Source organism: Pyrus communis, chromosome 12 (assembly GCF_041283825.1).
Source record: "Pyrus communis isolate YQ-2024b chromosome 12, ASM4128382v1, whole genome shotgun sequence".
In the NCBI taxonomy this organism is placed as follows: domain Eukaryota; kingdom Viridiplantae; phylum Streptophyta; class Magnoliopsida; order Rosales; family Rosaceae; genus Pyrus; species Pyrus communis.
The window spans coordinates 11,641,920-11,653,487 of NC_142576.1; the positions used below are offsets into that span (position 1 = coordinate 11,641,920).

Sequence of the window (11,568 nt, forward strand, 5' to 3'; positions counted from 1 at the left end):
ATGTTTATTGAGAGTGCACGCTTAGTTTTCATGCATGAATATGATGCTAGAATATAAGGGAGTTTCACCTAATAGTTACAAACTTATATTCACAAGTAGTGGAGGTCGCTTATAAACGATCGCGTTAATTGAATTCTTGGCACTAGTTTCATGTTCTTCATAGTAACGAATGCCTCGTCAACACATATGGTTTTCATGTTGCTTAATGATCTTTGATTGTATCTTTATTGTGCTTTTCACGTAAAGGACTTTAGGAGAATGTTTTGAATTGTTGTATGCGCTGTCCCATCCAATTCATTAACTTAAGGAGAACTTGAAGGTTAATTTAAGCGAACCTATTTAACCCGGGGTGCTGAGTTTCATGATTCATCAAAAGACCAACTGAAAATCATCTTGTATGCAAGTGTGACATGTGTGAAGAAGAACCTTCTAGCTAGCATTCCATCCATATTTTCATCAAATTCGTTTTTACAATTTGTTTTCATTACAATCTGTTTTCTTTGTTTTAATTTCGTCAAAACTAAATCCCCCTTTACTTTAGTGTTTCAATTTAGTTAGAAGTGTCTTAGTTTGTGTTTCTAAGTGTTTTGATTCAAGTTATAACCCAAATTCGTCCAAATTAGTGTTAGGTGTTCAAAACTGCCCAGATTGTGTTTTTAAGGCAGTTTTGAGTGTTTTGTTGCTGTTTTGAGTCTTTTGGTTTGTTTTAGTGTTTTAGTGTTTAGTTTTGCATTCTTTGAGTCTAGTTTAGTGTTTTAACCTTTATTTTACGTTTTTGAGTCAGTTTTCAAGTGATTTAGCAATCCCTCCTAATCCCCGGTTTAGAACGATCCCTACTTGTACATATACTACAATTGTCAAAAAAGGGTTTTAATTTGAGTGTTAGAATATTTCACATCAGCATCTCTTTCTTAACATCTGCATGAACGATCCTTGCCGTTTGTTGTGAATGATGCTTGAGTCAAAGCAAACTCACCTTCAATTCTTTGTTTTGACAATTTTCCTACTGTACTGGCACCCGATACCAATTACAGCTAAACCACTTGGTAATGCCAGATATATGGACTTCCATTGGGAACTGATTTACACACTCATTTTCTCCTTCTACACACACATCTTCATTTCCGAACTTTAAGGTTGAACAAATCAAAGAAGAATCATGTGGAAAAGGAGAACGTATGCAGAAATCATTTTAACCATCTTATCATGATCATCGTTCTTACATACATATTGAATTTGGATTTTCGGTGCAGACCAAGAAATAGAGTTTGATTATACAGAAGGGAATGGGAAAGGCCCACAACACTGGGGAGAGCTTAAGAAAGAATGGGTGGCATGCAAAGACGGAAAATCTCAATCACCAATTGATTTAATAGAGAATCAAGCCGCCAAAGTGATCCCAACTTTAAGGGATCTTACACAGAGACATAAGCCTTCGGATGCAACACTCAAGAACGAAGGTCACTACATCGCGGTGAGGAAGTGAAAATCACATTAGATTTTTTCATGGTTTTTATAGGTGGAGAATGCATGGTCTTATGAATTTCTACAACGTACGTCATATTGAAGTATTATTGTTGTGTATATTTATTTGTTGAATATCTATCGTCCATGAGATTTGAATTCAAAAACTGGAGATTAAAAGATATTGTCAACGTGAATTCAGAAAAAAAATGGTGATTGGAGAAACGTTATATATCTTAACCCAGCATACTTATTAGCAAAAAAGTTAAGAGTGCTGCTTTTCATTTTTCACAAAACAGCTTTGGTTTTCTAATTCTTGCCAATTTGTTGATTCTGTATTGTATTTAATTGGATCAGCTGAATGGGAAGGTGATGCTGGATCTATCCAAATCAACGGCACAGAATACTTCCTCAATGAATGCCATTGGCACACCCCATCCGAGCACACCATCAATGGCGTAAGGTCTCTCTCCCTCAGCTCCTTTGTCTTTAAAATCCAAAACGTTTCTTCCATATCTGAAGAGTTCTCCTCATAAGGTATGATTTGGAATTGCACATGGTACATCGAGGCGCCGACAAGAACAGTGTAGCTGTAATTGCATTCCTATACCAAGTTGGTCCGCCCAATCCTTTTCTCTTAAAGGTAAAAATCCTCAAAACATATAGATGTAAATGAATTGTCAAGAGATTGATGGCGTTATTCCAACTGCTCCACTTTTTCAGGTGAACAAGCATATCCTGTCTATGATTGGAACAAAGGAGAAACAATTGGGAGTGATTAATCCAAGGGACATAATATGGCGCAGCTTAAGATTTCACAGATACATAGGATCACTCACAACCCCTCCCTGTACGGAAGGAGTCATTTGGACAGTAAACGAAAGGGTACAACACTGTTATGAACCCTACAGCATTTTTTCATGTCTTTGGTATATAGCTAGTAATGAGAGCATTTAGTTAATCATGTACGGTGTCCTCAGGTAAATATTGTTTCAAGAGAACAACTGGAGTTACTTAAACAAGTTGTTGATGATGTAAGTCACCTTATCTGTTTAATTGTTTAGTGGTTCCTCTTTCTCTTTCCTTTTTTTTTTTTTTTTTTTTAATTTAACAACTACTTAGACTTGAACTTTGGTAAAAATTGAATAATGGAACAAAACAAACTAAAATATGTTATCTGTATACTATATATATCTTTGGCACGATTCATCACATGGTGTTTATTGGACGGCTGACGCCACTAAGACAATGTTCTAGCTGCAAGAGAGAATCTCATTTATTTAAAAATAAATATGATTCCAAGACGGATTCAAACTAAATTATTATGGTTGGCTCATTGGGCGTACCCTACTCCTTTAATCAAATCTGATAGTTTTTTCATCAAATTTAGTAAGATACTTATCTTATTGTTAAAAAATAATAATAATTAAAAAAAATTAGATACGTAGTCTTACACATGGGCACAATCCTCTGTGTATAAACTTGTGGTCAATAAGGTGGCATGATCATTTGTGTAGTATAAGAAAAGAATGCGAAATATAGCTAATTTGACTCAATTAATGTCAAAAATATGACAAAAGTTTATAATTGTACTCAAAATCACGACCTCCTTCAAGAAGGTAAAAGCTTAACCTGGCCTAAACCAAAATGCTCATTGCTAGTGATTCCTGTGCTAATTTTTGCCACACTAGAGCATATTTTGACTTTGTATATCCATACATGAAGTATAAATTTTGTGGACATGCATTAACTTTTTCTGTTAATTAAAATGCAGTATGCAGTGATGAATGCAAGACCACTGCAACTTGCCAATGGCCGTGGTATCAAGCTCTATGTCCCGTCATTACCGTTAAGTGATGAAAAAGTACCTCACATGACGATTAAAGCTGCATCAAGCCCTCAAGATCCGATCAATGCGGCAAGTCCAAATAGTAGTCAAAGCCCCAAACAGGGAAACCACAGTTCCCAACAGACTGTTAAACTATCCCCACAAGTAATTGCGTTTCTCTTCGCGTATCTTCTCTTCTTGGTTATTAGATAAGTTTGTTGTGAAACTAACTATATGTATGTAGTGGAATATAAAGTAAGTAAGATGTAATATTTATAAGTTTCGACAAATGTGCATACGTTCTCGGGTCATCAATAATGGTTCTCTCATTATTTGGAATAATATGAGCGCAAATAACTCTCACTAATTTTCTCTCTTCTCTCTAGCCTTATACCTTACTGATATATTTCACTTCTACCTCTCCTGCTACTTCCCCCTCTTGGTTTTATAGGCAGATGTCCAACTATCTTTTCTTCATTCAACACCCCATTTCCTATTTGCCAATAATATAAAATACAAAAGTTAGGCGACCAATACCTAGCATCCTAAGATATAATTTCCAAAGTCACTACAAAATATATGAGCACTGCGCACAACAAAGAGTACCAACGTATGTGCCCATAGACCAATAGCAACAATGCAGCAACTATAGTTGTATATGCGCCCTCAATGGGCGTTACCTTTGCTAAAATGGCACAATAGACTGTTTGGTGCTCAAAGAGTTGAGCACATATAAGGATTTTTTGTGCCCCAGTTCTGACAAAGTTGTCAGATGACTGCTGCCACCCATGTTAGCACATTTATTGTTATTGTGCCCAATATGTCAACTATTTAAAAAATAAAATAAAATTAAAAACCGAAATCACCTACAAATCTTTAGGCTATACAAAAAATTATTTTTTTCATATTCTGATTGTTGAGAGAAAAAAAATGTAAGTTCAGAGGCAAAACACATACACATACATATAAAAGGAAACACCAAAAACAAACGGTGAATCTCCAATGGGAGTTCAGAATTTGCAAGTTGATAGGCAGCTTGAGCACCAGGTATATCCCCACTTCGCTCTTTGAATCGAGCAGCAAAAAAGTGAATCTCCGGTTGTCTCTGTAATTTCAAGACAAACAGGTCAAATATGCAACGTTACCAGAAAAAAGAAACGTTACTCAACAGAATGATAACATAAAGAAGGCATGTTCCCAAAATTTTGTTCAGTTATGAGCAATATCTCCAATTCAACACATGACTAAACTAAATCAGCATATGATAATATACCACTAACTTCAATACAAGGAGCACGAGTGCATCCCGTATGAAAGGCTGGTAGTAATGTCGCATAAAGTTATGTATCTGTAATTCTGTATCTAGCGTAGGGTAAAAAAAGAAATAGAAATTTCCTGTTCTTCAACTGGAAGAGGCAAGGTTTACAAACATAACACAGGGGAAAGATAGAGAGAAGAAAATGCCATGGATGATTGTTTGATCATATTCTGTATCTGCCCAGCTCACTTTGAGGGTTCAATGGTCAATAATCTACAATAGTTTCAATACTTTAAAATCTAAGTTCATAATCATGTTTGTGACTGCTGTGCTGTGACAGGTTATATATACAGCATTCTCAGTTCAAATTGCCTCAAAGAAACCAAATTGTCCGGTGATAAATGAGAGTTTGAAATACTTAGCCTCAAAGAAACCAAATCGAAGGCCCACGCTTTAGTCTCAGTTCAAATTCCCGTTATAAAAGTTGCTTCATCCAACAATTTAGCCAATAAAGCATAGTGCAGCAAATATTACTCGGCTGTCAGTTAATGCATAAAAAGCAGGGCAACTAAAAACTTCAAGCCATAAATCAAAAAAACGAAATCAAATTCACTAAAAATACCTTGCTCAAGTCGTCTTCCCTCTCTATAAAGTCTAGGCAGCTGGTCCAATTTTCAAGCTCTACAGAATTGAGAGGCCGCACGTGAAAGTAGGGCCTCCTAATAGCTGTTTCAAAACTAATGATCTTAGAATCGAACTCTTTAGCTTTCTTATACACCTCTTCTCTAATGGTGATATACTTCTCCAATTCCTCTGCTTCTGTTAAGCCAGCACTTACATGTTTAGAAAATTGTTTTGCACCATCAGATTGAACATCTTCCCCATTTACTTTGTCAATACCCTCTGAATGTGCACCTCCTGCTGCTGAAGCTTCTTCAGCAGTCCTCAATTTTGAGAGTGGCCGACTTCCAGCTAACTCCTTAAAGTTGTTGGCACCAGGAATATACAAACAAATTTCAATACCATGCAAGTAAAGGTGCACTATCCACATAAGTGTTCACGCACATAGAGAAATTGCAGTAAACATACAATATTGCGAATTTCGTATAATTTTATGAGAACCACAAATCAGACACAAATATATACTTGTAAGTTATAACCAAACATTATGAGGGGCATTCTTAACTTGATGGCATATAGAATATATTTGTACTATATATGAACACTTCGAATTTACAGGTTACCCACATGCACAGCACATTCATCAACTACCGTCATGCATAACAGGACAACGAAGTGGAACCATGCACCCCAAACGAAAATAAGACAATTAACTACTTGAAGTTTAAACGGGTAAAACGAATGTGAATCTTTTCATAAGCTCTTCCATAAACTTCCAGAAGCTACTTGTGATACTCGGATGAATTTAAGCAAAAAAAAAAAAAAAAATTCCAATCTTTGACATGCATACCAAAAAAATCCATACGTGGGTGGGCCTAATTTGAAATTTGAAATCTAGAATAGACCCCAAAACTAAAAGTGTTTATTTTGGAAAAGAACTTACAGTGGAGGACAGCCCACAAGGAGAGGATCATTTTTACCTCTTGGGTCAAGGTCCAATTCCGGCAGGTTTGGTCGAAAATTTGTTGGAAAATTGACGAAATTCGGCTACGAATTTGTAGAAACTAACTTGGGGGTTAGAAAGAGGATGTAAGAGGATTCTGGAGGTTTAATTTGATGGTCGTGTTAGCACCAAAGACTCAGCAACCCTTTCTCAACCTGCAAGTTACCAGATAGCAATGGAGGAAGAGAAGGGAAGAGACAGAGAGAGAGAAATGTTTTTGTAATTTTGTATTGAATGTTTCCAAAATATCTATCCTGCTCAACCCCACCAAATTGAATACATATATGATTCCACTAACACCAAATGCCAACTGGCCATACGACTACCACAACTTGATTACTACTTATTACATTACTATTAAGCTACTAATTGCAAACAGATAACCACAATCGTAACATTGCCCACTCCTTCAGATAAACCTTGTCCACAAGGTTGTGATCACAGAGGAAAATCTGGGAATTTCTCAGCCAACTCATCATAATCTTCCCATGTAGCATCTTCTTCCTTGATGCCCTTCCAGTACACAAACAGCTGCACTCCCGCCCCTTTACCTTTTTTGTAAACTCGCATTTGCAGAATTGACATTGGATCTAGAGACTTCAACCCATCTTCTGTCACCACTAGTAGAACTGCTAAAGGACTAACCCCTGGGCCCAAATGCTTCTTCAAACAGCTAACATGGAAGACAGGATGTATCTTGGAATCTGTAGGAAGCTTAAGTTTGTAAGTTACACTCCCAATCCTCTCCAAAATATCATAGGGGCCATAAAACCTGGGATGTAACTTATGATAAGCATGTGCAGCCAATGATTGCAATTGATAAGGTACCAATTTCAAATAAACCAAGTCTCCAACTTCAAACACTTTTTCCCTTCTGTGCTTATCAGCTTAAGCTTTCATTCTATTTTGAGCCACCAACAGATTAGTCTTGAGCATAGCTAATAAATTATCCCTAGCCAACAATCCTTGCTCCACTATATCTAGCTTGGCAGTGCCTTTTTCATAAGAAGCAATATGTAGAGGGGGAAATCCATAAACAACTTCAAAGGGAGAGAACTTGGATGAACTGTGAACCGAAGAATTATAACTCCATTCAGCCTATGGGAGCCAATAGAGCCACTTTTTGGGTTGGCAACTTGTGAAGCACCTAAGATAGGTTTCCAAGCCTCGATTAACCACCTCAATCTGTCCATCACTCTGAGGATGGTATCCTGAACTCATACACAGCTTAGACCCACTTAGTTTGAAAAATTCTTTCTAAAAAGTACTAAGGAATACAGTGTCTCTATCACTCACTATAGTTGCTGGCATGTCATTCAGCTTGAACACATTTTCTACAAACTCCTGAGCTACTATAGTTGCGGTGTAAGGGTGTCCAAGAGTAATGAAGTGAGCATATTTTGATAACCTATCCACAACCACCAGAATAACAAACTTGCCTTTGCAGTTGGGTAAGCCACTAATAAAATCCATACTAATGTCCCTCCACACATGTTCAGGTATTGGTAGTGGCTGGAGTAAACCTGGTGGTGACAAGGTCTCATACTTATTCTGTTGGCACACCTTGCATTCAGCTACCCAAGACTTAATGTCTTTTTTCATTCCAACCCAATAAAAACTTCTTTTCAATCTGTGGTAGGTTTTTTTAACACATTCATGGCCGACCATAGTAGTGCAATGATGCTCTTCAAAAATCTTGTGTCTCCAAGTTGAATCAGGACCAATCACAATCCTATTTTTATATTTTAAGAACCCATTATCGATGTGGAACTTTGATAAATGGGTAGTGATAGTGTTGCCATGGATGGCAACCCTCAGTTCTTCCTTCTTTTGCTTTACCCACTCATCTTTTTCCAATTGTCTTCTCAAATCATCCAACCACCCAAAGTAAGGGTATGTGATAATGACACATTCCACTAACTCTTCACTGTGGGTTGTAGGCAATGTAGGGGCACTAGGTACCCTTGATAAAGCATCTACCACCACATTTTCCACACCTTGTTTATATTGGATCTCATAATCATATCCCAATAGCTTTGAAACCCACTTTTGTTGAAATGGAGTAGTAGCTCTTTGATTTAAAAAATATTTCAGACTATTTTGATCTGTTTTGATGATGAAGTGTTGCCCCTGGAAGTAATTTTGCTATTTCTTGATAGCATGCACCACAACTATGAGTTCTCTTTCATAAGTGGACAGAGCCTGGTTCTTGGGGCCCAAAGCTTTTCTGGAGAAAGCAATGGGCTTTCCTTGTTGCTGTAAGACTGCTCCTATCCCATTTGCAGAAGCATCACATTCTATAACAAATGGAATCGAGAAATCAAGAAGAGATAACACCTTGGGAGATATCATGACCTTTTTTAATTCTTGAAAAGCTGACTCTGCTGCCTCAGACCATATGAACCCATCTTTTTTAGTGAGTTGGTACAGAGGCTAACAAATCTTGCCATAGTTTTGTACAAACTTTCTGTAATAACTTGTCAACCCGAAAAAACCCCTCAGCTCCTTCACATTCCTAGGGACTGGCCAATTCAAAATCGCTTGGATCTTAGTGAGATCAGCTGCCACTCCATCACTTGAAACTATGTGACCCAAATATTCAACTTGTGGTTGACCAAAAGAGCATTTAGACTTCTTGACATATAATTGGTGTTGGAACAACAACTCCAAAGTCTGGTGCAGATGAGATAGGTGTTCCTCCCATGTTTGACTGTAGACTAATATGTCATCAAAGAATACCAATATAAATTTCCTGAGATAGGGTTTAAAAATGTCATTCATCAAGCTTTGAAAACTTGCTGAGGCATTGGTAAGGCCAAATGGCATCACCAAAAATTCATAGTGTCCCTCATGGGTCCTAAATGCAGTTTTCTCCACATCCTCTACATGCATTCGAATCTAATGATAACTCGATCTTAAATCCAGTTTGGAGAAGTACCTAGCCCCAAATAGCTCATCCAACAGGTCATCTATGAGTGGGATAGGATATTTATCTTTGATGGTGATGCCATTCAACTCCCTGTAATCCATACATAATCTCCAAATGCCTTCCTTCTTCTTAACCAGTAAAACAGGAAAGGAAAAGGGACTACGGCTAGGTCTGATAAAACCCAAGTGTAGCAATTCCTGGATTGCTTTTTAAATTTCAGCTTTTTATATAGGTCCATAATGATAAGACCGGATATTGGGGGCTTTTGCTCCTAAAAGCAATGGAATCCTATGGTCATGAGTCCGTGAAGGAGGTAATGTGGAAGGAATAGTAAAAACCACCTCAAATTTGTTCAAAATCGTGTGCAGTTCATTGTATTGGGAAGGAGTGAGCTCAAATGTGTCACTTGTTTCAACCTCCAAAGAATATAATAATATTCCCAAGTTTGAAATGGAGCACCCTTTACTGATGTGATGCACCGAAATATCTTGTATGGGAGACTGTGAAGGTGCACAATGAGTCAATTTAAATTGCTGGGATCCCACTTGAAACTCCATAGTCAGATTTTGGAAATCCCACAAGACTGGACTTCCTGTGGCTAGCCACTGGACCCCTAGGACAACATCACAACCCCCAAGAGGTAAAATAAACAGATCACTGTAGCAATTATATTGTCCCACTATCAACTGCACTTGTTTGCAGCAACCTTGACTTTTCACTCTACCCTCATCAGCAATCATCACCTCGAAGGGCCTTATGGGATGAACTGGACACCCCAATTGCTTGACTAATCTAGAGTCGATGAAATTATGGGTGCTTCCAGAATCTAACAGTATTTTAACAGTATAATTCTTACCCAACCCTTCCACCTTCATAGTTTGAACCGAAGGTTTGGCACTAGTGCCATAAAAAGCACACTCACTCAATGCCATGCTGTGTAACTCCACAGGAAGATCAGTGGGTTCATCATCGTCATACTCATCATCAGAAACGATATCCAACATAAGAAGCTGCTTATGAGCACATTTGTGTCCCTTATCCCACTTGTCATCACAAAACCAACACTCACCCCTTTCTTTTTTGCGCTGAACCTCCGCAGGTGTTAATTTCTTATAAGGCAAAGCAGGGACACGGTGCCTTCCCAGGATGGAAGTAGGGAGAGGGTTTGGTTTGGCTAGAGGAAATTATTTATGGGGCACTGTTTTAAGATCCATGAATTTAGCATCAATTTGCACCACGAGAGCAATGGCCTCATGCACCGAATTAGGTTTCAGCAACTTAACATCATATTTCAATTCACGTTTTAATCCACCAATAAAACAACTCTTCAACAGAACCGGGCCGACATCAGTAGTTCGATTAGCGAGGCGCCTATATTCGAGTATGTAATCTTTGAGAGTACCTATTTGTTTGAGCTTGAACAAGGATTCGGTGTAATCCTCGAATTCACAAGGTCCAAATTCCTGGCACAAGGCGGTGGTAAACTCAGTCCAAGTTGGTGTGGAATGGATGCAATCACGCCATCTGAACCATTGCAGTGGCTCATTCTTAAAGTGAAAAGAGGCGATTAGGACCTTCTGATGATCGGGGGTGTGGTAATAAGCAAAGTACTGCTCAGCCTTGTAGATCCAAGCGAAGGGATCGTCGCCGTTGATGCGAAAATTATACGCACACAAATTAAACCCTCTTTTTGACAATTGTAGTATATGTATAAGTAGGGATCGTTCTTAACCGGGGATTATGAGGGATTGTAAAATCACTTGGAAACTGACTCAAAAACGTAAAATAAAGTTTAAAACACTAAACTAGACTCAAAGAATGCAAAACTAAACACTTAAAACACTAAAGTAAAGGGGGATTGAGTTTTGGGAAATAAATTGATTCAAAACACTTAAAAACACAAACTAAGACACTTTCTAACTAAATTGGACAATAAAGTAAAGGGGGATTGAGTTTTGGACGAAATTAAACTAAATGCACAGATTTCAATTTAAAACAGAATGTAAATATGAATTTGATGGAATTGAATGGATGGGAAACTAGCTAAAGGGTTCATCTCCACACATGTTATACTTGGATATAAAACGATTTCCAATTGCTTTTCAATAAGCCATGAATTCTCAACGCCCCAGATTAACCGTGAATTGCACTAATTAACCCTCAGATTTTCCTAACGTTATTGAATTGGATGATTGCATACGACAACCCAAAGCATTCCCCATAAGTTCCCTATATGAATTGCATAATAGAGATACAAGCAAGAATCATTAAGTTCTTTGAAAACCATAAGCATTGACGAAGCACTCGTTACTATGAATTGCATGAAACTTATGCCAATAATTTACTTAACGCAATTGAGATCATCAACTTTTACTACTTGTGAATATAATTCCATAACAATTAGGTGAAATTTCCTTATATCCTAGCATCCAATTTATGCATGATAATTAAGCGTGCACTCTCAA

General features: G+C 37.6%; 1 protein-coding gene and 1 long non-coding RNA gene across 2 annotated transcripts; one reads left to right on the forward strand and one right to left on the reverse strand.

Moving 5' to 3' along the window:
- The first annotated feature begins 949 nt into the window (after window positions 1-949).
- On the forward strand, window positions 950-3,505 carry LOC137744757 (carbonic anhydrase Nec1-like). Its single transcript, XM_088680912.1, has 7 exons — window positions 950-1,046; window positions 1,254-1,478; window positions 1,825-1,927; window positions 2,002-2,107; window positions 2,188-2,349; window positions 2,445-2,498; window positions 3,239-3,505. Exons 1-7 carry the CDS (start codon window positions 950-952, stop codon window positions 3,503-3,505), a joined length of 1,014 nt encoding a protein of 337 aa, XP_088537038.1.
- A 662-nt stretch (window positions 3,506-4,167) lies between these two features.
- Window positions 4,168-6,844, reverse strand: LOC137744055 (uncharacterized). The gene is made up of 3 exons (XR_011069579.2): window positions 6,115-6,844; window positions 5,173-5,529; window positions 4,168-4,397 (listed from the first exon to the last, which is right to left on the reverse strand). It is a non-coding gene; the product is annotated as an uncharacterized LOC137744055 (long non-coding RNA).
- Window positions 6,845-11,568: the final 4,724 nt, after the last annotated feature.

What these genes read in the sequence shown, in the direction of transcription:
- LOC137744757 (XM_088680912.1), top strand. Translation starts at nt 950, where the DNA reads ATGATGCTTGAGTCAAAGCAAACTCACCTTCAATTCTTTGTTTTGACA. An exon ending in AATTACAGCTAAACCACTTG is followed by an intron (nt 1,047 to 1,253) that starts GTAATGCCAGAT and finishes TTTTCGGTGCAG; the next exon opens with ACCAAGAAATAGAGTTTGAT. An exon ending in AGGTCACTACATCGCGGTGA is followed by an intron (nt 1,479 to 1,824) that starts GGAAGTGAAAAT and finishes TTGGATCAGCTG; the next exon opens with AATGGGAAGGTGATGCTGGA.